The sequence below is a fragment of the Mustela erminea genome, chromosome 19 (genome assembly GCF_009829155.1).
Source record: "Mustela erminea isolate mMusErm1 chromosome 19, mMusErm1.Pri, whole genome shotgun sequence".
In the NCBI taxonomy this organism is placed as follows: domain Eukaryota; kingdom Metazoa; phylum Chordata; class Mammalia; order Carnivora; family Mustelidae; genus Mustela; species Mustela erminea.
The window spans coordinates 58,171,288-58,198,201 of record NC_045632.1 but is presented as its reverse complement, the minus strand read 5'-3'; the positions used below and the strand labels follow the sequence as shown (position 1 = coordinate 58,198,201).

The 26,914-nt window shown below is 52.9% G+C and overlaps 1 protein-coding gene across 3 annotated transcripts; it reads left to right on the top strand.

Annotated features, from left to right (window-relative positions):
• Positions 1-350: 350 nt before the first annotated feature.
• MTHFSD (methenyltetrahydrofolate synthetase domain containing) lies at positions 351-25,999 on the top strand. 3 transcript variants are annotated; one of them, XM_032324213.1, is made up of 9 exons: positions 375-418; positions 2,657-3,007; positions 4,180-4,283; positions 5,600-5,713; positions 9,334-9,447; positions 12,103-12,193; positions 14,895-15,007; positions 15,274-15,399; positions 24,338-25,999. In XM_032324213.1, exons 3-9 carry the CDS (start codon positions 4,221-4,223, stop codon positions 24,845-24,847), a joined length of 1,131 nt encoding a protein of 376 aa, XP_032180104.1. In that variant the 5' UTR covers positions 375-418; positions 2,657-3,007; positions 4,180-4,220; the 3' UTR covers positions 24,848-25,999. The 3 variants fall into 3 exon arrangements, with proteins under 3 accessions (XP_032180102.1, XP_032180103.1, XP_032180104.1); XM_032324211.1 differs by lacking the exon at positions 2,657-3,007 and having other exon boundaries at positions 351-418; XM_032324212.1 differs by lacking the exons at positions 2,657-3,007; positions 5,600-5,713 and adding an exon at positions 5,454-5,567 and having other exon boundaries at positions 351-418.
• Positions 26,000-26,914: the final 915 nt, after the last annotated feature.

The window sequence follows — 26,914 nt, the reverse complement described above, 5'->3', positions numbered from 1 at the left end:
GCTGGATTATGTTGGAATTGGCTGTGGGCTCAGAAAATCCAGGGGCTTCTTCACCTCGGCAGCCCCAGCGCCTGACAAACGCCCCTGAGAACAGGCGCTCAACACTCAGCTGCTCCCAAAACAAATGACAGCCCGGGAACCACGTCGGTCTTCCCCCGGTCGGTCCCGCCCCCCGGCCGGTCCCGCCCCCCGGCCGGTCCCGCCCCCCGGCCGGTCCCGCCCCCCGGCCGGCGGAGACGCATGCGCATGCGCTCCCGGGCTGTACCCTCCAGGCTTCCAAGGCGATGCCACCGCCCCCCCCCCAACTATCAGCGCGCAGGCGCGGGGGAGAGCGCGCAAGCGGGTGACGTCATTCCGCGCCGGATTCGGTTTGTGGAGTCGTCGCTCACTGACTGCGTCGTCATGGCGCTGAAGCCGGGTAAGGAGTAGCGGGAGAGGCGGGCGGGGACCCCCCTGAGGGGCAGGCGGGGACCCCCCTGAGGGGCAGGCGGGGGACGGGTGCGTGAGGGCCGCCGGGGACCCACCGAGGGGCCGTCGGGGACCCACCTGAGGGGCAGGCGGGGGCGGGCGCGGGAGGGCCGCCGGGGACCCACCGAGGGGCCGCCGGGTGAGGGGCCACCAGGGACCCACCTGAGGGGCCGCCGGGGACCCACCGAGGGGCAGGCGGGGGCGGGCGCGGGAGGGGCCGCCGCGGACGGGCCTGGGGCGGAGCGGGAACACCGGACAGGCGGGAGGGGGACGCGGAGCGATCTGAGCGGGGCTCGGGGGTCCAGCGGCCGCCGGTCTCGGACCCTGGTGCGGGCAGAGCGGGGACACGGGCAGAAGAGGGAGGGCTGCTTGCCGAGCGCGTGGGCCGCGTGCCGGTCGCGGCCGGTCACGACCGCCACCTGCGAGTCCCGCACTGGCGTCCGCACGGGGCAGCGGGGAGACCGGGGCTCGCGCTGGTGGCCGCTCAGTCACTGTCCCCTGAAGCGCTGTGCCCGGCCCTGCCCGCGTGCCGGGAGCTTCGGTGCCGCCAGGCTCGGAGAGGAGCCTCGGAGGTGGCTGCGGGCTTGCTTGGCAGAGACGGAGCCCGGTACGGAGCCGGGGCCGGGGCAGAGTCCGGCGGAGCCGGTCCGGCGACACGGGCGCGCGCGTCTGGCCTCCCCGGCTGGCGGCCGTGCGGCGTGCGGACGGACAGACCCGCCAGTGCCGGCCGAGCGCAGCCGAGGTGGGCGGAGGAGGGAGACCTGGGTGACCGGACGCAGCTCCGCGTTGGGGGAGGTGAACAGGCATCGACCGACAGGGCCCGCACCGCACCCGAGTCTGTGTCGCCTTTTATTATCTCGCGTATTTCCCGTGTTCTGTAACTTTTCCAAGGGCCAGGACCTGCCCTATTACCACCCGCCCCCCCGTGCGCCCCCGGTCGGCATCGCTTTCTAAAGGGGAGTCGCGCTCATGCTCGCGATTGGTGGGTTCTGCAGAGCGAGGGTCCCAACCCCTTGCACTTCTCGTGCCCCACACAGCGTCCCGCACGGTGTTGGGAACGTTGTGGCGCCCACGGGTGTTAGTGAAAGTGGTAAATAACCCAGTAGTTGGGCCAGCGTAATTGTGTTTAAAAAGAAGGGTGCTCTGGTTGCTAAAGGGGGGGACAGCTGCCTGTGACGGGGCACTCAGCCCCTCCGGGGTGGGGTGTGTCGGGGAGACCGGAGGGAGAGGACGCACCAAGGCCGGACAGGCAGAAAGAGGAGGGCAGGTGTGTGGAAGCGGGGACAGCAGCGCTCGAGCCACATTTTGAATCCACGGCGAGGAGGGACGGCGGTGAGGCTGAAGTGGGCAGCCGGGCGTGGTAGGCCAGAGCTCCCTGTGACCCTGTGACGGAGGGATCCCCAGGCAGTGGACCGGGAGGGGAGGACTTCCTGGAGGTGGTGCTGAAACGGAGCCTGAAGAGTGAGTTTGTCGAAGGGACAAAGAGCCGAGCAGGTTTGGCAGCAGATGCCTTCCGTGCTGGGGTCCCGGCGGAACGCACAGCCAAGCGGACACTGCTGTCAGCCTGCTCCGGCTGCACCTTACAGACGCGCGTTCCCGAAGCACCCCCAAACCGCGGTTTTCACTTGGGAGGTGGCGTAGCACTGCCAGGGGCAGGGAGCTCCAGAAGTGTTAGTGGTGGGCTCCAGGGGCTCTGGGGCAGGGCTGCACCCCGAGCAGAGGAGATGTAGGCCCAGCCCCAGGGCGTAGGCAGCGGAAGCCTTCAGCTTTTGGCCCGTGTGCCCCAGAACTGCACGTGGAGGGTAACACATGGAGGTAAACGGGCGGGTGGCAAAGCGCATGTTAGTAACAAGACCGGAAGCCACCTACTGCCTTCAGAAGGGGCTTCCTGAGTAAATTTTGGCCTGTCCCTGTGACGGAGTACCGGGCAGCCTCAGGAAGGGTGCGGTACTCTTGTACAGCCGCGGGCGGATCTGCAAGGTGACCGGCGGGAACAGCAGCGTGCAGGGCAGTGTGTGCCGCGCAGCGCACCTCTCTAGGGAGAGGGCTTGACAGCCAGGGTCTCTGTGCGCCCGAGGGACCTGGAGAAGAATTCGTGAGGAGAAAGGGGCGCGCTGACCGATTGCCCCTGGGGGGTGCAGGCAGCAAGGAGAGAGGCTTGTCAGTAGTGTCCTCGGCTTGTTTTCAGAGTCCGCTCATGAAAAAGGAGTTTTCAGAATGGAACTGACTGACGTGATTCGAGGCCATACAGTTGAGAAATGTCTGGTTGAGAAGCCAGCTGCCCGCCCCACCGCACCACCCATCCCGGTGGTTCCCAGCTGTCTCCGGACCTGGGCTGCTCCCGTGGGTCACTTTTCAATATCCAGCCCTCTTTTAAGGGAGACTGAGGACCTGTGAGGTCAGACCTGCCCCTCCCCCCTGCTCAGACGGTGAGAGGTGCCCCAGCCACACACAGGGCACGTAGAACCTCACATCTAACTGCAGCGAGCACTTAAGTTCCCTGGAAAGAAGAGGTCGGCTTTCACTGCCCGCTTCGGAGGTGCGCATTCCCTGAGCCCCGTGCATGTGTGTCCCTCCGGTGACTTGCAGATGCCACAGGGTGGGTCGCATTCCTCGTCGCCAGCAGTTAGGGAAGGTTGGTGTTGAGAGTTCACCAGTGAGTGACATGACTTCACGGGGAGTTCCTTGCCTCACGCTTCTCATTGCCGGCCGCGTGACAGGTTTGTATGAAGACAGCTCAAGTAGGTAAAGTGATATGAGGCAGACTTCAGTTCAGTTACCCTTTGGAGGATATCCTTTAGGATCAATAGAAATGAAAATTCAGTCAATATTTTTTTAAATATGTCTTTGTGAAGGTGCTGGCTTTGTTTTTTATCTAACTGGAAGCTGCTTTTTATGGTTCTCCACTCTTAAGAGGAACACACGGCTAATGTAAATTTCATTAAAACTGTTCGAATCTAGTAACGAAAGAGTGCTTGTTGACACAAAGCGTGCTTCCGAAGTTGGGTGTAGAGGAAGAAGTTGCTGTACTAATGAGGGAGGTTGTAATCAATAACCCAAAATAGTAGGTGGTTTGCAAAGCATGTAGGCTTAAGGCAGGTTTTCTGGGTTCACAGTCTGCACACACAAATCATACCTGCATCAAAACTGATTAGAGGGGCACCTGGGTGGCTCAGTGGGTTAAAGCTTCTGTCTCCAGCTCAGGTCATGATCCCAGGGTCCTGGGATCAAGCCCCACATCAGGCTCTCTGCTCGGCAGAAAGCCTGCTTCCCTTCCTCTCTCTCTGCCTGCCTCTCTGCCTACTTGTGATCTCTGTCAAATAAATAAATAAAATCTTTAAAAAAAAAAAACAACTGCTTAGAGTGAGGATTGCAGTGCCTTGACTGAATAGAATGCGCGTTTCCAGGCAAGAACTGAGGAAAACCGGGGTACGTGGCTCGCTTCGCATTTTGTTCTGCTGCTGCAGGCCAGTAGAGCTAGAGCTAGGTTCAACACCTGGATTATATTGAATTTGCTCTGGTTTTGGACTTTATGTTGTGAGTTTATCACTAACCCTGATTTTTTGCCGCAGAGCTGAGAAGCCCTGGATTGGTCTGGCATGACGGAACACTGAGGGCACCACTGGGGCAGGCACCCAACAGCCCCCGGCCCGGGCATGCGGCCGGACTCCTTTCTGCCGCATTAACTAGTTCCACTCTTTGTTGCTGTAGGTGTTTCCAAACAGGACATTCGTCAGCAGATTTGGGACTACATGGAATCACAAAATTTAGCTGATTTTCCCCGGCCTGTTCATCACAGGATTCCCAACTTCAAGGTACTGAAGCATTCCTCAGCACTCAGAGGGAAAACACACTGTTCCTAAATGAGAGAGTTTGTAGCGTAGTTACTGTCCGGGCTCATGGCGGATCCGATTTGGGGGCACAGTGGGCAGCAGTGCAGAATTCACACCACTGGCCTGCATGTCCTTTGTGTTTTGAGATGTCCCTCATCGGTTCCTTAGTCCTCACTCATGGCCTCTTGCCATTCTGTGCAGGGTTGGCGGGTTGGTCGTGTCTTGCCATGAGGTGATGCTGCAGCTACTGTTGTTGGGGCCCTTTTCTCAAAGTTCGCTCCCTTAAGAACAGCAAGGAATGATGCCCTCTGAGAGGGGGGCCTGGGGCCGCCTTTCGAAAGAAGGCAACCTTGCCGGTTCCTGATAGATGATTCAGGCCTCAGTTTGCCCACTGTTCAGAAAGAAGATAGTCACAGGTGTCTGTTTATGACGCTGTTCACAGGAAATAAGTTTGCTTGAATGTGCAAACATACACCGCTCATAATTTCAGCATGCGTGTTTTTCACAGGAAAACCACGGGATTTTTGAAAAGACACGGATGACTCTATCAGGCCCAAAGGATGTGTGGCTCATTTACTTGCCATCATCCTCCATTCTGGCTGGACTTGGTCTCCCATGCCTGGCTTCTTGGGAACAAGCTCCCACCCTTCTCTGGTTCTCAGTTGAGCTGGTTCTGAGGCCATCCTGTACCTTTGAAAAACTGTTCTTTTTGGGTGTTTTTATTGCTACTTTGTTTTGCTTTGGTGCTTGTTATCCCCGGGAGGGAAGTGTACATGAAGTACAGGAAAAAGAGAAAGGTGCACAGAATCAGTAAAAAATGTCTAGAAAGGGAGTTCCGGGCTACTGGTCATGCACTCAGGGTTTAGGCAGTTACTACACATGTGTGTTCATTTTGTGAAAATTCATCAGACTATATACTTTCTACACTTTTTTGGAATATATGCTTTAGTGTGGTTAAAAATAAATTGGAGCTAGCTTTCTCAGCCACTTTCTACCCTGCTTTCCCACACTTCTTCGGGCGATGCTGAGATCTTGTCTCAGACGTCGTGCGCCCCACCTGCCTGGGTGAGATGCTAGACCAATCTGCTCCTGCGTGTTGTGGCCCAGGATCGTGCTGTCTTGTCAGTAACATGCGATCGCGTTTGAAAACAGGGGGCCTCCCGTGCTGCCGAGCATTTCCCACGCTTGCAGGCGTTCAAAGTGGCCAGAACTATTAAAGTCAATCCTGATGCTCCCCAGACCAATGCTCGCTTCTTCGTCCTCGACGTAAGTGCAACTCTGTCTCTTTGCCTAACTAGGGCTCTTACCTGGCTTGCCAAAACATCAGAGAACTAGAGGTTTTTGCCAGAGCACAGGAAGTTAAAGTGGACCCCGATAAGCCACTGGAAGGCGTTCGGCTGCTGGCGCTGCAGGTAATCCCGCTCCCTGAGCCGCTGTCCTGGCCGCTGATAAAACACATCCTCCCGGTGGCTGGCACATGTGTGCGGCTTACATACTTAGGCTTGTGCTTCCGACTCTCTTCCAGACAGAACAGACCCCTGGAGTTGTATTTTCTAGGAACAGTCCAGAACTCTCTGATTTGTCAGAAGTCATGAATGTTCCTAAATTCAGAGATAAAGGACGTTCACAATGATGACCTTGAGGCAGTCTTTAGTCTGATGTGCTTCCTCCACATTTAGTCTGATGTGCTTTCCTCAGGGAAAGGTTGTGTTTATTTCCTTTAATATTATAATTCTTTGAGATGTGATAATCCATGAGTAAGAAATATGATGGAATCCCCAAAAATCTATTGATGAGAACAGTGTTTCCTAACTTACATACATAGGCCCCTGCTCGAGGGGGGAAAAAACCTCCCCCAGGGTTGCTTTAAATTCAGTAAATTTTTTTTTTAACTTTAATTTTTAAAAATTTTTTAAGATTATTTATTTATTTATTTGACAGAGATCGCAAGTAGGCAGAGAGGCGGGCAGAGAGAGGGGGGGAAGCAGGCTCTGCACTGAGCAGAGAGCCCGATGTGGGGCTGGATCCCAGGACCCTGAGATCATGACCTGAACCGAAGGCAGAGGCTTAACCCACTGGGCTAACCAGGTGCCCCTAAATTCACTAAATTTAATAAGTATAATCAGAAAACGTGGTATAAGTTTACATGTTTGTAGCTCTGATGCAGCTGTAAAACCACGATAAACCCGTAAGTTAAATAGAAACTGTACAAGCAGCAGCATCCGTTGTCCGCACTGACTGACGCCGACAGCTGCTGCTGCTCTGCTGAGACACCTTGCTGTCAGTGGTGGGCATCCAGATCTTTGGAATTTCTCCTTAGTGGCCACGCCTGTGTGGCCAGTCCACTCTCCCACCGCTCCCACGAGGCCTTGGTCGCACAGCACACCTTGCAGCCTGTGTGGAGAAGGGAATGCCAGGAAGCGATTTTACAGGGAACGGGGCGGGTGTGCGTGTAGGGATCCTCCTCTCATTCGTTCAAGGATTGCGTGTCGGGGATCATTCTGTTAGCTGATTGCAGTCCAGCCCCAGAGGAGCCTCCCATTCAGGCCCTTCTGGAAGCCTTCCCTCTTGCCAGCTGTATTTTCCCAGTCAGTGGTTCACCTGAATGAACTAGAGGAGATAATGGCAGCGGAGAAGAGCCCGAAGTGAGTGGTCGCCTTGTGTGAAGACAAAGCCCTGTGGAAACAGTGCACTCCGTTATCTCATTTAATTCAGCCAACAACCCTGTAGGAGTGATCTCTGTTCCCAAATGACGTGGAATAAGCTAGACCCAGAGAGGTCAAGTGACCTGGCCAAGTCCCCTGTTCAGTAATGGTGAAGCCGGGATTCCAACCCACACGGACTCCAGAGCCGGCTCTCTGCGTGTATGAGGTTCTTACCTGTCAGCCCATCAGAGCACGGATCAAAGCCTTGGGTGTGTTGGAGATTAGTCAAGACAGCCTGTAGCAGGAGCGCAGCCGGGTAGCAAGATGGACTAGCGGGGCCTTCACTGTCTCTTTTATTCAGGGGCAGGAAAGCCAAGATTTGAGAATCTGTGGTAGTACAGGCTCTCTGGTGGGCACAGGCATATAGTGGTGAAAAAGACAAGAAGACGTATGTGGCCTCTGTGCCCTAGACTACACCTGAGTATAGGCAGGGATCCTGATGCCCACGGCCACAGTCCATGCCTGGGGACACAGTGGCCTGTGCTTGGGGATATACAGTTTCTCAGGCTCAACCCCAGACCTTCAGTAGGTTTCTAGAGGTTTTTTTTTTTCTTTTTTTTTAAGACTTTATTGTTTTCTTTTTTTTAAATTTTTTTTAATTTAAATTTAAATTTTTTAAATTTAATTTTTATTTATTTGACAGAGACACAGTGAGAGAGGGAACACAAGCAAGGGGAGTATGAGAGGGAGAAGCAGGTTTCCCGCTGAGCAGGGAGCCTGATGCGGGGCTCAGTCCCAGCACCCTGAGATCATGACCTGAGCCGAAGGGAGACACTTAATGGCCTAGTCACCCAGGCGCCGCTCCCCCCTTTTTTTGAGAGCGAGAGTGCGTGTGTGCACAAGGCAAAGGGAGAGGGAGAAGCAGGCTCCCTGCTGAACAGGAAGCCTGATGTGGGGCTTGTTCCTCGGATCCCAGGATCATAACCTGAGCCAGAGGCAGATGCTTAATCAATTGAGCCACCCCCTGAAGTCTGTTTTTAATAAACACCCTGATGGTTCCTTAAGAACCACTGCAGGTCAACATTTGCCAACCCTGATTGCACATTGGTACCACCCAGGGAACTTAGAAAATTATCTGTTGCTGATGGTCAGGTCCTGAATCAGATGCTCTGGGTGGGTGTGCACTCCCACTCCCCAGGTAATTCTAAAGTATAAGCAGCTTCCAGAAAAGAGGGAGTGACCAGGATAATGTGCAGTACACCAGAATCTTCAGACTGTGAATGAACCCAAACCTCTTTCACACTCCTCAGGAAAAGAGCACGTGGTCATGACCTGTGTTGAAATATTTCTTCTCCCACAGCTTTAAGTAAGCCAGCTTTTGATTTTACAGGTCCTATATTGGTCTCAGGCTGTCATCTTTTGCACAAAACTAAAATATACTCTTTTTACAGATTATATTTTATAAATTTTACAATTGCCTCATGGCCTGCCCTGGCATAATCTGCAGAGATGCCTGTGGCAGTGGCTCTGGAACTTTCCTGGGCATCAGAATCACCTGGCAGGCTTGTGAAAGCAGATTGCTGTGCCTGCCCCCAAGCTTCTGGTCATTTCTCACAGGTGCCCAGGGGCTGCAGTTGCTGGCCAGAGGCCTGCACTTTGCAAGTCCTCACTCTGGGACTCAGAACAAGGTGTTTGGGGACTAAATAGAAGAAAGGGGGCTGTGGACTCAGGTTAATACAAAATATCTACTCTCATTAGTACTAATCTCTGACGCTGGAACTTTTTGAACAGCAAACTGGTCGTGAAGGCTTGAGACGTAATGCAGGTTTCAAATGGGGGCGCCTGGGGGGCTCAGTGGGTTGAGCATCTGCCTTCAGCTCAGGTTGTGATCCTGGGGTCCTGGGATCGAGTCCCACAGCCGGTTCCTTGCTCTGTGGGAAGTCTCCTCCTCCCTTCTCCTGTGCCCCTCCCCCTGTTCCTGTTCTCTCTGAGTAAATAGAGAAAGTCTTAAAAAACAAAACATTGTAACTGTAGTGTGTGATGCTGGGAGGAGAGGACACAGGAAAGTCCTGGCGGAGTCCTAATGAGAACAGGTCTTCATTTGGATTTACTTGTCATTTTGGCCTGTAGTGTTTTTGAGTGCAAGTAAAGTAGAATTTGGGAGTTTGACGACTCACTGCCTCTTCATCCTAAGTGGGTAGGGTAGTGGCCCTGAGTAAGATGGACCGCCGTGCACTATTTAATTGGGTTTGCAAAGGAATCATTTCCTTGGCACACACCAAAAGATGCCAATAATAGTAATTTGTTTTTGCCCCTGAAATGCTATCATATGCAATAAAATTTTCTATGTCTAATTTTGTAATTTATTGATTATCTTTTTTTAAAAGAGCAAAAAAACATTGTTGGTCCCAACACCACGACTGAGAACGGGGTTATTTAATAAGATCACACCACCTCCCGGGGCAACGAAAGACATCTTGAGAAAATGTGCCACCTCTCAGGTAAGTGCAGGAGGCTGCCTCACCACAGGAGAGCATGGTGGTCAGCCGAGACTTCTGGTGAGTTAGAATACATGAAATACACCACAAAATCGAAATTCGTTTTACACAAAGCCAGAGGAGTGGAGATGGGAAGTGTTCAGCAGGCCTGTCAGTGAAGGAGCCAAGGAGAAAACCATGAGGGCGTGTCTTCCGTCTGAGTCACCCACTTTCTCTTTTGTCCCAAGTTAGCAGATTGTGCCCTATTAAATTAAATTCCCCATTAAAAATGAGAAGTTCTGTGGTGCTCTGGCGCCTTCTGGGGTTAACCTGTGCCATGGTCTGGTGATTCATAGCATTTTCTTAAGTGCCACCAGAGCAGTTGGGGACTCAGGAATTTCCAGAATACTGGGACTGGAAATCACCTCGCCAGTTCTGAGTAATGACTTTAGTAATTCAGTTCTGTGGTCTTCTTGAGTGTTCACAATGTGGTAAAACTGAAGTTTGTAGATGCTACATTAGGGTGCCCCGTGGGGGGATTTGTCCTGTATCTTGCAGATAAAGAAATAGAATTTGGTGACTTTTTTCACACTCCTAGAATAGACCGCAGGTCATTTGATTTCTGATCTATTAGGAATTAAAAATAGGACATCGAGATACTCCTTTTTAAAAAAGATTTTCCACTTAGGTCTGATATTTAAAAATTGTATGTTTATATTGTTATTTATTGATAACCTTTTTCCAAAAATACAGATTGCTACAGCTTTCAAAAGTGTATGTGATAAAGTAAAACAGTAAAATATATGTAGAAAAAAGTGCGAATGGAAAATTAGAAAAATAAGACAGTCATGGTTCTGGTCGGTGTTCAAAAACGGAAACTGTGTGATCGCCTGCAGTCGGCCACCCGGGCCGCACACGGAAGCTGACATTTCCCAGAGCCGGCAGGGAGTGTGGGGAGCGGCTCACAAGTCGTAGGTTTCGGAAGTACCAGCGCGTCCCGCCCTGGGGTGGTTGAGGTCCAGGTCAGACGTATCTGAGGGCCCGTCACAGGGGCCTGTGTCGGCCGTACTCATCTGTGTCGCCCTTACAGCATCCTCTCCGAAAGGCGGACACCGTGGTGTGTGTTGGCAGCAGTTCCCTGCAGTGCGCCGGCGCCAGCTGGTCCCTTAAACGTACCCCCGCAAGTGTGGCCAGGCCTCCGGGAGAGCCAGGCCAGCTCTCCTGCCTGAACTTCACTAAGGGTTCAGCAGCAGAGTTCGGGCTCTGTCGGCACATAAGATACAGGAACCTGAACAGGACATTTCCGTTTTCTTGATGGCACGGGGAGAGAGGCTCTTAGGATCACGTCTGTGTGCAGGTGTGGGTCCTGGTGCAATCATTATTTACTCTGCCAGAGCTTAGTGGCAGAAATACTGTCCGCGTGTGGGTCAACTCTAGGAGACTCAGACATGGCCTTACTTTTTGGCAGAGAAATCTCTGAATTTGCCCCTTTACAGCCTTTCCCTCCGGCACGTCTCAGCTGCCTTTGTGATCTTGGTGTTTTTGTGTTTATTCTCTAACCCAAGAGTCTTCCAGCAGCCGCCTCCACGGGCACACAGAAATGTTTGTCAGCTGAGCTTTTGTTGAATCAAACCGGACTTGGGGGAATCAGGTTGCTCACGCGCTGTCTGGCCAGCAGAGCAGGTGAAGCTGACTTGGAGGGAGGAGGAAGTCTGATGGACAGTTTTAACACGGGTTTCTGCTCACCAAGGCTGCCAGGCACCAAGCCCTTTAAAACAGGGTTGAGGATGTGGGCGGGCCTTCCCACCGTGGGGCACAGTGGGCTGGTGACTGGTGGCTCCTGAGAGGCCCCAGACCAGCTCTGTGTACTGGTCCCATAAGTGCCTTGTCATGTACTTGTAGACGAGGCATTATACTCTATGCGGTGACCCTCCCGTGCTGGGCAGAGGTCTGTACAGGGGCCTGATTTGGCTCTTCGATTGACCTGTAGTTCTTGTTATCTGAGACTCGTGACCATATCAGACTCCCTACTCTGTAGATACAAGCCTCCATTCGTTAGTGTAAACGTGTGTACTTTTGGTACATTTTGGTTGAAATAGTCATATTTCGGAAGTGAAGATGCTGCATTTGAAGGTAATAGCCCCAGTATTTTATACGTAATCTGTCCCACACATTAACTGCCCACGTCTTCTGTGCTAAAACGCACTACCTCCGTGATCTCCTTGCCTCCCAGTGCCAGTCTGACGGGGCAGCGGGTGACAGCTCTGCCCTAGAGGTGAAGAAACGGAAGGTCACCTTCCTCCTCTCGAGGTCACAGGGCTAAGGGGGACCTGGACCCGGTTCTCCGTGACTCCTGTGCCTCTGGTCTAACCGCTGTGCTCTTCTGCCGCGTGGGAAGAAATGATTTGCTCAGTATTGTAAACTTAACATCTTACTCATTTGTGCTCTCAGTTCCAAGTGGGATCTCTCCTGCGGAAGAAATTTGGGGAAATTACCCTACGATGGTTTCTGAACCAAGGTCTTCCTAAATGCCACTTCCATGCTGCATGCTCGCTGTCGGGCGAGTTTGCTTCTCGCAGGAGGTTGACCCAGACCCTGAGTGCGCCTCGCCCGTGAACCGCGAGGTGGGACAGCCGCTCGCTGCCCAGGAAGCATTCAGGCCCCCATCTGTGTCCACAGGGCGTGAGGAGCTACAGCACTCCCGTGGGCTTGGATTCCAGGGTCCTTGTGGACTTGGTTGTGGTGGGGTCCGTTGCTGTTTCTGAAAAAGGTAAGATTAAAATCAGAAACTCCTTGAGGTGACCTCAGCTTCACACTCTGCTGTGTGTTCATCTTTTAAACACCGATGGTAAGTAATTTCAGTTTTCTGGACACACGTCTGTCCTCTGAAGCCACTGTATCTCTCATTCGTCTTGAAAAATTAACTCGGTTCCTCACACTCAGTACCTTCACGGGATCGCCATGTTTCTTAGCAGGAAACATAAAGTCAGCTCCTCTCTCCTTGGGTGGTGAGAGAGATTTCCTCTAATCTTGAGCTGCCTGGAACCGGAGCTGGGTTTACTTATAGTCCGTCAGTAGATAATGGAAAGACATTGCTTCTGTTAGGAAGCAGCAGCCTCTGGGCAAACAGGGTGTCCTGAGCCTGCCTGGGGAGGCTACGCCGCTCAGGCAGGTGAAGCGGGAGGGTGTCCCATGCTGCTGTCTGCCATCTGCCCTCTGCCAAGCCGCCTGGGGGACTTGGGCCCCTGGGGTTCCCCTGGGACCTCTCGCTCCTCCGCTGCTCTACCCCAGTCCCGGCTCAGTGCTCTCAGGAGGCAGTCTGGTTATGCTGCTGCTTATACTGCCCCGGGCTCAGTGGGTTCCAGGACGGGTCAGCTGGTCACAGACTTGGTTCGCACAATGTGGTTTGTGCCCCCTGCTGGGAAAGCGTTCCCTTTGCTCCTTCCCTCCAGGAGGGACAGACTCTTCGAAGATGCCCATCCTTAAAACTGCCCCTTTGGAAATTAACCAGCTAAAGCCCAGATCTTCCTTAAAGAGACATTTCCAACAGTTTGCGAGAGATGCTCTTAAGTAATTCGTTTCAAACCCTGAGCATCATATTTTTAAATGTTGACCTTTGATGCCTTCACCTGGAACATACAGTGTTTGCCGGCTCTCTGCAGTAGAACGTGAGACGTTGTAGTGCAGTGTGCTTTGCTTTCCCTGTGCTCCCAGTTACAACACTTCATCTGTGTCAACAGGAATGGGTTCCCAGGAGCACATGTTTCCTGGGTGCCTACTGTAGGCCAGGTGTCAGGCCAAGGTGGTGTCTGTCTTGAGCCCACAGTGCCCGGAAGAGCAGACGCAGCAGCTGGACCCTGGTGTGGTATGCTGGTGCTACACACCGAAATCAGCACTGACGCTGGGGAGGTGGGGTCAGAAGAGTCACCCTCTTCCCAAATGCCCTGTGTCGGCGTTTGCTTGTGTCGACACACATGTCCTGCGTTCTGTGTGTGGGTCATGTTTGTCCTGGTTCTGTTTTCCCAGGAGAGGCAACAGCACGTACAGCACTCTGTGCCCTGCTAGATGACACCCATCCATTGGGCACTTAAGATATCGCCAGGGTTTGGTTTTGGCTTTCCCCTTGCAGATCACACTAAAGTGAGGTGTAGTCTTGTGGTAGACTTTCTGTGTGCCTTCGAGAGCCATCCATGGCATAACTCGAGCAGAGTACTGTTGAATTGAAGCGTGGACTTGAAATCCTGGTGGCAGTTGCTGAACAACCCGCTGTGAGGTGGCCTGCCTCCCATCCCCAGCACCGTACCTCACCTCTCCCTACGCCCTCTGCGTAGCTAGAATCATCAGACTTCCATGTTGACCGACCCAGTAGTGAGCAGTGGTGGTTCATAGGCCGTCTGAGTGGCCTTTAATGGCGAGGGAAGGTGGTCATTACTCACGTTTGCTGCTTACTGCCTGCCTCTGCACACTGTTCTGTCCTTGGCCGTTTCCGCGCGGTCTTTCTCACGGTTATTGGCTCGCATGGTTGTAGGTTGGTAGTCGCAGAAGTAGGACGACAGATGAGAATGTCTGAAAGAGGCTCGGGCAGCGATGCCCTTGGTGGGCATGCTGATGCGGATGTTAAGCGGAAGTTAGAATTTCGGCAGTGTCGTGGGCTTCCTGATGTGGGGTACATCGGCTCTTGTGGGAGCCAGGGCTACTGCCATGTTCCCGTCTTGCTGCTTTCTTAGGTGCTCTGTAGCTTCTCATGCACCTTCAGCTCAGCTTCTGCAGGCCCCCTCAGGAGTCCTCAGTATGGGACTAGCTCTGCCGACCCGGCCCTCTTCCAGGGACTGCTGGACTTTTCAAAAGACAAGGTGATGTCCTTTTGAAATACGTATCCCTGATTTTAGTTTTTATTTCCTCTCCAGGATAAATTGATGTAAAAGGTTTTGGTTTTAGTGGGAATTTGTTCCTTAATCTTTTTAAAAACTACTCTTGCGGGGCGCCTGGGTGGCCCAGGCATTAAGCGTCTGCCTTCAGCTCACAGCATGATCCCAGAGTCCTGGCATCGAGCCCTGTGTCAGGCTTCCTGCTCGGCGGGAGCCTGCTTCCCCCTCTGTCACTCCCCCGGCTTGTGTTCCCTCTTTCGCTGTCTCTCTCTCTCTCTCTCTCTCTCTGTCAAATAAATAAATAAATAAATAAAATCTTTTTAAAAAACCAAACTACTATTCATTGCTTTTAAATGTGAGTTCTGCTCACATTAACGCAGGTTCCGTTGCCTTTTGTAACACAACTGAAAGGCTCAAGCTTGGCATCACTGTGCACTGACCCCTGTATGTGTGCGGCGTCGGTGTGTCCCCAGACCCCGCTGTTGAGGGCTCCCTGTGGGCTTTCTATGGAAGTGCCAGGGATATTGAGCCCAAGTTTCTGTTTCCACTACAACCTGATGAAACACTTCCTCCTGAAATACCGATGCTCTGTGTGTCTCTTAGGCTGGAGAATTGGGAAGGGAGAAGGTTACGCTGATCTGGAATATGCCATGATGGTGTCGATGGGAGCAGTCAGCCAGGGGACGCCTGTGGTCACCATCGTCCATGACTGCCAGGTGCTGCCCATGGACAGGCGAAGCGGAGCTACTGCCATACCCCCGAGAGAGCGGGCGGGGAGGGAAGGAGACAGACACACAGGGACAGACTGGTGTCTGCCTTCATTCCACGTCTGCTGGGACTGGCGGTATTGGCAGAGCTGGCGCTGTCTGGCAGTGAAGCCTTACCCCGTGAGGCTGCTGAGCCCTGCGCTTCTGCCGTGCGGCGCAGTGAGCACAGGATCCACATTCCCCGTTAGCTCCCTCACCCACTTCTGTCTGACCAGGTCGTCGACATACCTGAAGCGCTGCTCGAGGACCACGACCTAACAGTGGACTACATTCTCACTCCGACGAGAGTCATTGCCACGGGGTGTGAGCGCCCAAAGCCGATGGGAATCATATGGTCCAAGGTGGGTCCTGTGGCCAGCAGTGGCCTATACCTTGGAGGTCTCTCCTCTTGTGTGGCATTCTTTGGCAGCTATCCCTAGGCCCAGCATGTCTGTGCATTAGAATCACCCGTAAGCTTTTGAAAACTCAGCTCCTGCATCACAGTCTCCAGACACGGGCCCAAGAATCTCCTTTGCAAACCTGTGGGATTCTGATAAGCAGCCAGGTTCCAGGTCTCCTGCGGCAAGACAGCAGTTCTAGATGGCAGAAGGAACAGTCCACTCAGGACCAGTGCCATGACACACTGCTGGCCAGTGGGTTTCACCTCTGAGAGCTGTGTCCCGCCGTCCTGGCCACGGCAACCTGCTGTCTAATCAGCTTTCCCATTCTAAGTCCAGCTTGTCTTGCCGTGACCTGGATCGCCAGGCAGTACCCACAGCCTCCGTAACCTGATGCCTTTGCGACTTCATCTGCGGAACAGTTACTAGCATGCGTGACAGTAGTCTACAGAGGGAGTCCTGTCCCAGAGGCCCACCTGTGGGAAACAGGGAGAGTTGTGCTTCATCTGGATTGAAGCCGTTGTTCGTGTCTTCCGTTCCTTCAACCCGAATCATCAGAGCTGGAAAAGAGCCTTCCCTTGGCCATGGAAAACCAGTCACATCCACCTCTGAGATTGGCAAGAAAGTGAAACACCACGGCACGGTGGGCCTTTCCCACAGATGCCACAGGCAGGTGGTTTTGGGCTGCCTGGGGCCTTGTGCCCCTTCTAGGTTAGTCCTGAGAAAAGCAGAGGGGGAGCATGCGTGACCTAGAAGCGAAGGGACGGGTCTCTCTGAGTGCAGGCGAGTGTCCGGGGGAAGGCAGTGGCACCCTGTGTGAATATTCACATGCCCCTTGGTGTCTTTCAGAAGTTGGGTTCACCTTGGAATTTGGGTCCACGGCTTCCAGGTGGAGGCTGCTCCACGGGTCAGAGGAGCGAAGTGACATTTGCTCACAGCTGAGAGGACAGGTTTGGGGAAGCCACACAAGGGGCTAGTCGCAGTGAGGCTGCAGGTCCCTCGGGGGCCAGCACTTCATACATGAGGGCCGACTGCAGCTCACCTTAGGAAGACGGCGTGTGGTCTCTCCAGGAAGAGAGAGAAAGATGTGCTGCTTTGGGGAATAGCCATGGTTACATCCCGCTAATTTTAACAAAAAACAGCAACAGATGATCTTATAGGTCATGTCAGGTGAGGAGACTCGTGTGTGAGAGGAAACCACGTGAACCGGAGGGACCAGCGACACGGCTGGTCACCCTGTGTGCAGCCTCTCGGGGCCGGCGCTGTTTGTTGACATGCCAACCGTCTCATCCTCTTCCTGGAACACCTCATTGCTAGTGAGGCCTAGGCAAGAATTACAAACTTTTAAAATTTTCTCATTTCTCATCTTCGGTCCTGGGTTCTTTGTTCTTCCAAACCTGGGCCTCCTTTTGCATGAATCATGGGAAAGCAGCGACTTTCTCCGGCCCCTGGGGCTTCTGTTCTGGCCTTGCTGTGTGTGCAGCCAGAGCGAGTTTTCCTCGACACTGGGAAAACCATCCCTGATTTCCACTGAAGATCTGGGGAGGGGCGGGGGCAGTTCGGTGCCGGGCTATGGTATTCTTTTGTATGGAGTCTTGATAGCGTTGACGTATTCTTCTGTGATTTTCTACCCATAGACATCATTGTGTAGGTATTAGAATCCCAGAATTTGCTTCTTATGTATTTCGTTGGACATATGGCATCACTGTTCCTTCTAAACACTGTAGACGCCTTAGATGAGGGCTGTGAAACACACACGGAATGTGATATATTTTTAACTCGTTCCTACTACACAAAGGTTGTGCAACGCTTGACTCCCTGGCCTTTGTCCCACATTCTCAGGGATGTGCATGGTGTCCCTGTGTGGGGACCAGGCTGCTACGGATTCCGCCGTCGGCTGTAGCTACTTCCAACAGATAGCTTCCTTGGCCCACCACCTGCTTTTCTCTGCTTGTGCCTTGTGGTTTTAAAGATGGGGACCAGGTGATCAGGGGTTTAGAGTGAGCTTAGAAGCCGCAGCAACATGTCTCAGTCACTTTATCTGTGACCTTGGTACACCCTCTGCAAGCCCCCCGTTTGTTAGATTATCTGTGAGGTGGGGTGTTGTCAGTGCTGACCTCACAGGTTGTACCTGCAAAGTGCCTGCTGAACTTGGCCATTTTTGCTGTTGGGGCCATCACAGGTGTGACATGCAAGTAGGTAAGTGTGAGAAATGTCCCTGGACACTGTCGCTGTGGGCAGAATCCTTGGTTACCCTCTGAGTGGTTTACTGAGCCAAGGTTGGGCCTTGCCCGTGTCTCCCATGGCACTGTGTTGTCACCGTGTGCCCTTTACTGCCTCTCAGTGAGGGAGAAAAAGACTTTCCTTCCAGAAGGTGTGTCTGCTCTGTTCGTGCGGGGGCCTCCTTTCCTTTGGGTGAGCCATCTGCTGTGCACCGGGTGGCCTGTAGAGCTCTGGGGACTTGGCCATGTCTGAGCTACAAGGCCACATGACTGTCCCACTTGAGAACCTAGCGCTCCCTGAGCTCCGCTCCCCGCTCCAGTCCAGCAGGTCGGCAGGGCTGCCCTGGCAACAGGAAGCGCTTTCCCCAGGATCTCTGCCAGGCTGGTGCATGGTGTGAGAGACCTGGCCGTGGGGCGGCTCTTAACCCTCTGGGCAGCACTTCCAGCCCAGGCAGTCGCTACGTCTCTGGGACAGTAACCCGATGTCCCTGCTTGTCGACAGCCTCGTGTAAGGTGATCTGCAGTGGCTCAGAAGCCATTTGCCTGCATCCCTCAGCTCTGGCAGGAGTCCACTGACGGTGGCCCAAGTCCTCGCAGCCAGCTTCCAGCAGCTACCCGCGGCCAGTCAGTTCCAGGTCTGTGAGGTGTCAGGAGTCACGGCGGAGCAGCGAAGCACCTGCTTGGGAGCCTGGCTGCCTGCCGGACCCACACGAGCTCCTGGAAGGCAGCGGCAGGATGGAGCCGTCTGCGTGGGCAAGGCCCCAGGCTTTCCCTCACACTGCGGTCCCCTCACGTGGCCCCACCGGGCTGAGCCTCTGGACAGCCGAGCCCCATACCTCTTTTACTGCTTTCTGCTGAGCTAGAAGGAGGCAGGGAGAAGGTGTAACACTTGCTTCAAGAATTCCCTGGAGATGTGGTCGAGCAGCGGCGTGTGGCCGCAGCTCCGAGAGAGCCAGGGCACCCCTGAGACTGCTCCTTGCCACCAAGGCCACAGATGGAAGGATGGCTTCCCAAACCCCTTGCTCCCCACAGTAAGTGGAAGAGGTACCGTCATTGATTACAAAGGAGAGCAGTGGGGCACCACTGACCAAAACCTGGATGTCTGCCTTCCTCAGTTACTCTCTCCGTAGTTCAGAAGTGGGGTTCTGCCAGGGTCATTCCTTTGTGTGCAGACTCAGAGAAGCGACTTGGGGCACCCACCGCCGTGGGGAGGGACTTTCCCACGTGGTCACCAGGCCCTGTTGATTGACTTGTTGAGAACGACAGATGCCTTGAGGAAAAGGGCTTGGAAAAAGGACCTCTGAGAAATGGCCATTCTTGGACCTTGATGCTTGCTCTCCGAGCCCGTATAGCAGCATTGTTGTCTGGAAATGACAGCCAGAGGTGAGCTGACGCCTACCCACACCTGGGCCAGCAAGTTAGAGCGGCTGATACTTCTGTTTGAAAAGATATGCTGGTTTTGACCCAATAATTGAACTTCTAGGAAGCTGTCCTAGAGAAATACTTAAAAATTTAGATAAGAGATACATGAGTACCCAGCATAATGTGATGCCTTAAAGTGTTCTGACCCAGTAGTTTAAGTGCAGAGAGCCTTTTTTGAGAGTATTTAATGGCATGAGAAAGCATTGATGGTATAATAAATACTAAGTGGAAAAAGCACAGAGTATGAATTTATACATGTTTGGTATATTATTTTATATTCATTATGCTAAAACATGTATAGAAAAATGATGGAGGGGTGCCTGGGTGGCTCAGTCAGTTAAGCATGGCCTCTTGATTTCAGCTCAGGTCAGGACCGCAGAGTGATGGGATGGAGGTCCCCTGGGCTGTGTTCCGGGGTGGCACTTGCTGGGATTCTCTCCCCTGTCCCTATACCCCTCCCCCCACCAAAAGAACAAACAGGTGAAGTGTATCCGAACATTAACAGCAGTTCTCTCTGCAAGCTGGGATTTCAGATTTCTTTTCCTTGTTTTCTAAATTTCCCACAAAAAGAATATACTTTAATAGTCAACACTAGTCAGTAGAGAAAGCAGGACATTTGAAACCATTTCCCAAGGGCAGCCTTCCACCCAGGCGTGTTTGCGTCGGGTTCCACAAGGAGCCTCTGTTGTCTGCATACTCCTGACTGGTAAAAACGAGAAGCCAGGATGGAAGATGGTTAAACGTGTACCAGCTCTTAGAAGTCACGGGCTCGTGCATGGCGGTGACACAGGACTGTCCAAGCTGCGTGTGCCAGGCCCATGCCTGTGTGTGAGGTGGGCTGCGCGGGCTGCTCGTCCCCCGTGGCTGACACTTAGTGTGGAACTGAGCCTCGAGCTGCTGGGCATGAACTCGTCCCACACTTGGCCCTGAGCTGGCCCAGCAGGAGGGGACCTTACTGCTCCAGTGGGCCTGTCTGTTATGCTGCCCCTGCCCCCTGGAAAGCATCAGGCAGGCAGGAGCTGGCGTTTGCAGCTGGAAGCTGGCGTCTTGTGGTGGCAAAGGTTTTGAAGTCATCATGTATACCAGGAAGTAAAGGGTTTTTCTTTTTCTTTCTTTTAAGATTTTATTTGTTTATTTGACAGACAGCGATCACAGGTAGGCAGAGAGGAGGAAGCAGGCTCCCCGCTGAGCAGAGAGCCCCATGTGGGGCTCTTTCCCAGGACCCTGGGATCGTGACCCGAGTGGAAGGCAGAGGCTTAACCCACTGAGCCACCCAGGCGCCCCTAAACAGTTCTTCTTAGTAACTTCCATGGCCACTTCCAATAGAACCATCGCCCTGATGGTGCGCATGGTCTGAAGCAATGGTGGTGTGTGGTCATTGCCCTGCTGGTCCTTCAGCACCCACAGTCAAAGCATAATTATAAAGGACTAATGTCATAGGGGCTTTTTAGTAAGTGACACGTTTGACCAACTATGTGCAAAAAGTTGTCTTAAATGAGTCCTGTTGTCATTAAGAGATGCTCTAACTGGAAAGCAAACACGTGCTGCCCAGGCTTGAATGGCATCTGGATGACGGTGCGTGCGTTCAGTGGCTCTCCTGCAAGCTTACTCTAGAGAATGATTTCGCCTTGGTCATTTGAAAGTGCTGGATCTAAGAGTATTTTCACTCAGTGAATGATAAGCACTAGTCTCACGCAAGACAACTAATAATTTTGGTGAAAGTTGTGTTTCACATTAGAAATACTAACGGTGTTCCTGGTTTTTTGCCGGCAGCTGCTCAAGCATGTCCTGACATTTTAGAATGATAGGGATTCTAGATATCATCCCTCCCAGTCTCTGGATCTTCTGGTCAAGTAAAGCGAGAGCCAGGAAAGGCAACAGTTTCAAGATTATGAAGCCGGTGGGTAGTGGAGGCAAGATTAGGGCCAGAGTCTCATCCTGGGTTGGCCACGGGTGCCTTGAGAGTGAGATTCCTGCTGTGTACTGCAGTTAGCTTGTATTTCCAGGGAATAGGATTTTTCATTTAATCTTTAAAGAGAATGTATATTTATAAATGACATCTGTAAGTGTAAGAGAAGCGTGGTTGTAGCATATTAAAAAATCATATTTCGTCTGTTACTATGGAATGGAATAGTTACAGAAAAGCAGAAGTATTTTTTTTATGTTTGATTAACAGGCAGAATCTTTCATTTCACAGGGCACACTTACAGAAGGTAACAAATGTTCCTAATTGCTAGCCAGGAAAAACAGCGCGGCCCTGCCGTGGGCCGTCCTGAGCGTGAAGCCAGCCCGTTCAGTTGGGGCACAGAGGCCTCTGTGTCAGCGGAGGGAGCGGCGTCGGCCCCAGCCACTCCGCAGAGAGCACAGAAATGGCAAACAGCTGGGAAAGTGGCGAAAGCCACCTTGTGGACAGGGAGGTTTTTCCATTTAGAACTTGTGGGCACAGAAGCATGAGCTGACATTAAGCTTTGTCATTCCTTACCCAGAAAACATCCTGCTCTTGAGATGAGCAGTTTTACGTAAAAGTGACGCATTTGGCCATTTCCATTTCTAAAGATGAGTCTGTGTGTGCGTGTGTGTGTGGCGGTGCTGTAGACTTAGTTCATAATCTGTGCATGGTTAAATCATTTTGTTGTTCAGCTGATTACAGTTTGTCCGTGTGCCAGCTCGGGATAGAGTAGCCGCCTGTGCTGTGCAAAGAAGGATGTATTTTTGCTCCCCACGACACGCGGTAGATGTCTGCTGGGAGAGTGTGGAGCCTTGCCCCCTGGGCTGGGTTTCCTGAGAACACTAGCTTTGGCCCGAGGGAGCCCCGTGGTTCCACCAGGCAGAAACACATGGGAGTTTTAGTACTTAGGGCGGTCACCCAGGCAAGAGAGCTGCGGGTGGGTACTGGAGGAGGCGTGGTGTCTGCCAGGGTTTTGGCCTTGCTGCTCTTGTCTGCTGCTGTCACAGTGGAGTGACATTCAGTTTTTCCGTAAAAGAATGTAGTCACGTTTCCTCTGATTGTAATGGCAATTTTAAATTTGATCATCCTTTCTAATTACTAGATCCTAGTAACTTAAGACACCCTTAAGAATCTCATTATGACCATTTTAGGGGCAGCCGGATGGCTTAGTTAGTTAAGCATTCCATTCTAGGTCTCAGCTCAGGTCTTAGTCTCAGGGTTGTGAGTTGGAGCCCTGAGCTGGGCTCCATGTTGGGCATGGAGCTTACTTAAAACAAAAAAGAATCTAATTATGACCAGTTTAAATCTGTTTTGAAATAACTCTGAAAGGACACAGGAATCTGAACTCTTGAAGAAGGTGGAATTGGGGTGTGGGCTGGAGATTGTTTGGCTAGACTTAGGTCATTTTTAGGATTCTTTGGGACCAGAGCCTCTCAGGGTACTGGCCCGTGAGCTTAGTCATCTTTGGATGAGTCAGTTCAAAAGAATTGCAGAGAGTCAAGTGGAAGAAAACTTCCTTTTGCTTAGCAAAGAGTTGTTACATCTCCTGCACATTTCCATGGTGCAGACATGGTTTCTGTTTGTTTCTCTGCGTCTCAATAATGGGGAACATTAGAAGGAGTAGGTCTTTCTTTGACCAGTCCTTGGCATCTGGGCATCTGTGTGCTACTCTGAAGACCCCAGTAGACAAGTGCCACCTTCAGAGGCTTCTGACGTGGCCGTGCTGGGAGCAGGGGCACTGTCCATTTGGAGAGGGCTCGGAGCCAGGGGAAGGCTGTGACAAGGTGGAGAGGGTCGTCCACTTAGTGCTAGGAGAGAGAACCAGGTACTGTATTAATGAGGATCAGGAGCCTTAACATTTGTGAGAAGGTACTGGAATCGACTGTTCTTAGGTGTTTAAGTTTCTCTGGCTCTTCCTCGGAATCACTGATCTTTCACTTGGGGCCTGTGTGCCTCTTGTGGTTTGGGGATCTCTGAGCAGAGTTCGGGAAATTGCACCCAGAATTGCTGGGGACTCGCTCCCGGGGACGAGCCGGAGCTTCTGCAGAGGTCTCTGACTCTCTGGCAAGGGTAAGAACCATTACTCCAGTTACAGATGGTGCAGAGAACAAGAACCCTGTTATTCGTTAAGCTCTTTGTTTTTAGACGGAAGTTTTACCTGTCTAACTCCTGTGCTGATCTGTATTCTGACGTAGCCATGTTTGTGGGAAGTCCGGTGTTTGGACCAGTGCCCGCCTCTTAGTAATTGGCCATTCATAGGGTTTGTGCCCTAATGAAGGGCAGAAAGCATCTCTGAAGAATGAGGATTGCTAAGAAGGACTAAAATGGTGCGTTGCTGTGTCTTTTCTGCCATGCGATTCCTCAAGTGACAGAAGACCGGTTCTGCCCGGGCTCCACTCTCCTGGTTCAGCCTAACACACAGGGCCATCCCATGTGCGGTGGCTGCACCGGGCTGGGACCGTCAGCCTGCACACTGCAAGCTGGGTCCGGGCAGTCCCTGTGCATGCAGGCCCCACTTGTCAATCCCAGTTCTCAAGGACCAGGAACCACCTCATGTTTTGAGGTTCTTCTACCGCCTCATTTGTTGCAGGTTCCCAAAAAGCCAACATTTCCTTCGTATAGGAATTCCGTGCATCGAGACTTAACGTTTTTTGGAGTGTTAGCTGGTAGCTCGATGACCTATTGCTGGAAAGCATTTTCCAACGTGGTGTTCTATTTCAGATCTGCCTTGTTTCTGCATTTCCAGTGACACCTTGAGAGGCTTGGTCCCTGAGAAATGCTCCTCCAGTGGAGGTGGGGAGAAGGGGGAGGCCTGGGTGGCTCGTTGAAGACCCTTCCCACCCAAGGCATCAGTTGGGAGGGCAGGGCAGGCGGCAGAAACCCCCGTTATTCTGGAGGTCAACCAGGCGCACTGCCCCTTGTGGCCGGGGAGCCCTCCTTCCAGTAACGTCACTTACTGTCCCTTCTGCATAGGAGGCCTTTGGTTTTCTGCTTCCTGGGCCTCTAGGAGGATAAAGAAAACCATTCCCTCTGCCAGCTGCCGTGGCGTGTCAGGCACAGTCCAGAGGAGACAGTCCAGAGTGGCTCTGGGGATCCCAGATTGACTTAAGCTGGGGCGGTGTGGGGGCAAAGTGACTGATTAAGGCCAAGGGGTCTTGCTTCTCAGAGGGCCATGTTGGACCAGTGGTGCAGCGTGGCAGACAGACTGCTTGCCTGAGGAAGGCAGAGGCCCCTGTGCGGTCCGAGTTCTCTTCCCTCCCGACCGAGTGTAGACACGCGGAGAACAGCTGGAACCGCTTTGCTTTTTCAGATCAGCTCTGAGGTGATGGGGAAAATCCCCATTCTCAGAAGCCTTCGTTGCCGAGAGAGGCAGGCTGGGAGAGATGTCACCCTTCAGGACGAGCCCCGGCACCACCTGGAAACCGGCAGCCAGCAGCCACCTCCCCTGAGCACTGTCAGAAGACACCAGGACCCACAGCAGCCAGAATCCTATTCCAGGCAGGGGGAGGATGGGCCTTCTAACACCGTGTTCATCGGGAACCTTCCCCGGGGCACCCGAGTGAGTGAGCTGAAGAGAGCCCTCCGAGAACTGGGCACGGTCCCCCAGAGGCTCACGTGGCAGGGGCCACAGCGCAGGGCCTTCCTCCACTACGAGACCCCCATCTCAGCCCAGCAGGCTGTCTCCTGCTTGCAGGGCCTGCGTCTGGGTGCTGCCACCTTGAAGGTGGCGCTGGCCAGGCCGCAGAGGGCCGGAGACGTGACAGGCAGCTGTGCGGAGGAACCATGCCCTGACCGTCCCTCAGCTGTCTCCGACCTGTGATGTGCTGCCCTGGGCCCTGTGGAACTTAAGGAGCCTGTGCAGCGGGGCTCGGAGCGTTGCCGTGTGAGCCGTTTTGTGGCCGGACCTTTCCAGGACGTGCCAGCCTTCTGTTACTGCCTGCGGCCTGCTGGTGAGAAGGAAGGTAGCCGTCGCGCGCTGCCGACTTGTCCAGGCCCGGCTCTGTCTGTGCTTCAGCCTGCCTGCTGGGTGTTAGAGGCGCGCTGGTCTCTCTGGGAGCTCAGAGGCCGCGGGGAGCAGAGTGAGTGGCGAGCAAGCGGGGGTAGATGGTGGCCGTGGTTAGGAGCGCCTGTGCTCTGGCTTTCGGAGGGGGAGGTCGGGGAGCAGGCCCCAGCAGGGATCAGGTCTGAGCGCGCCCAGCTGTCCTTGGAGCCTCGGTCTGGCGTAACTGCAGGGGGAGAGCTCTGTTCATACTGCAGAATCCAAGTTCCCTGGGTGCAAACTGCTGGTCACAGCTCAGTGCTAGTGTCAGCGACAGAGAGCCAGTGTGATGTGCGGGTGGCGGGCAGCCCCCCTCCGTGCCCTCCTCACTTCCCAGCCTCCTGCCATGTCTGCGTGGACTCCCGCGCTCCGCGCTATCTTGTAGGAGACCCTGGTCATGGAGAGAGCTGTCCCGGCCTTCCTCACAGGCAGGGACAGAAGCGCTCACACCTGTTTGCCCAGGGCCTGAGGTTTCTTGGGGTTTCCCTCCAGGTCTCTGTTCCTAAAAAAGCAAAACTGGATTTTTGATTTTTGATTTTTGAATGACACTTTCTTAACAAATGATTTTGCAGTTGATACAGGACCAAAAGTCAAATGAAGCATTTAAGTGGCAAAATTTTAATTTTTTTACCAGAGGGTCTTACTGAGCATGTTTTAAGCACAGTCATAGCTCAAGGGGGTATGCCTTGCACATACTTTGAATAAAACCTCAGGGCACTGTCTCCCTTTGCAGAAGCACTTTGTCATTGGTTTTACGTGAAAATACTGTGCAGATGTCAGAAAGAAAGTCTGCTCTTAGATGGCTCACTATGTGCAGCCTCCTTTCCCCAGGCATCGTGAGTAAAGCAAATGACAGAAATAACTGAAAAACAAGGGGCGCCTGTGGGGGGCTCAGAGGGTTAAGCCTCTGCCTTCCGCTCCAGTCGTGATCTCAGGGTCCTGGGATCGAACCCCACATCGGACTCTCTGCTCAGGGGGGAGCCTGCTTCCTCCTCTCTCTCTCTCTGCCTGCCTCTCTGCCTGCTTGTGATCTCTCTCTCTGTCAAATAAATAAATAAAATCTTTTTAAAAAAAACCAAACAAACCTAAAAAACAGGCTAGCACCTTTCCTTTGGGCTTTTGGGCCCACTTTTCTTTGCCCGAACCATCTCCCCGATGAGCATGGCTGATTTCGTTTTGTCACCCGGCACTTAGCTCAGACATCAAAGCCCGAATCTGGTCATCTAATTCTTTGTTTTTTGGGGGAGGGGGTGTTTGCCTTGACTTTTGTTGTTGTTACTGTTTTCTTCTCATAATTTTTTCCTGCACTTGACATATTCTGGTTTAGTTTCTGTTGACTTTATCATTGATCTTTCACCATTAGAGTGGTAATCCAGGAGATCAGGAAATGAGTTTGTGGCTGTCTTGTTCACCCCGCACTATGCTCCAGCTGTCAGGGCACCTGGCAGGTACACAGCAGCCCAGGAAAAACGGGAGACATGGACGGACAGGTCATCAGAGCCAAGAGAGGGAGGAGTGTTGCCTGATCGCAGCACTGGGAGCACAACCTGTGCCCGACACCAGCCTGCCTCAGGCTGTTGAATCATCCCTTCCATTTAGGCCAACTTGCTTGACTTTGCTGTCCATCTGGACAGATTATTAGCCCAGAATCATCCAGATATATTGATATACACATCATCTGAATGAATTCATCGTTTTTGTATTTGTGGGAAATAGTTTAGTATGAGCAAAACCCAAGATCCAAGCACCTGAAATGTAAGTATCTCAGGTGTACCAGCCTGCACGCCTTCCCTCCTTGCCTGCTGTGGACAGCCTGGAGTCGGTCTCTCGGGGCCTGTGAGGATGAGC

What these genes read in the sequence shown, in the direction of transcription:
- MTHFSD (XM_032324211.1), top strand. An exon ending in CGTTGCTGTTTCTGAAAAAG is followed by an intron (nt 12,194 to 14,894) that starts GTAAGATTAAAA and finishes TGTGTCTCTTAG; the next exon opens with GCTGGAGAATTGGGAAGGGA. An exon ending in CCATCGTCCATGACTGCCAG is followed by an intron (nt 15,008 to 15,273) that starts GTGCTGCCCATG and finishes CTGTCTGACCAG; the next exon opens with GTCGTCGACATACCTGAAGC.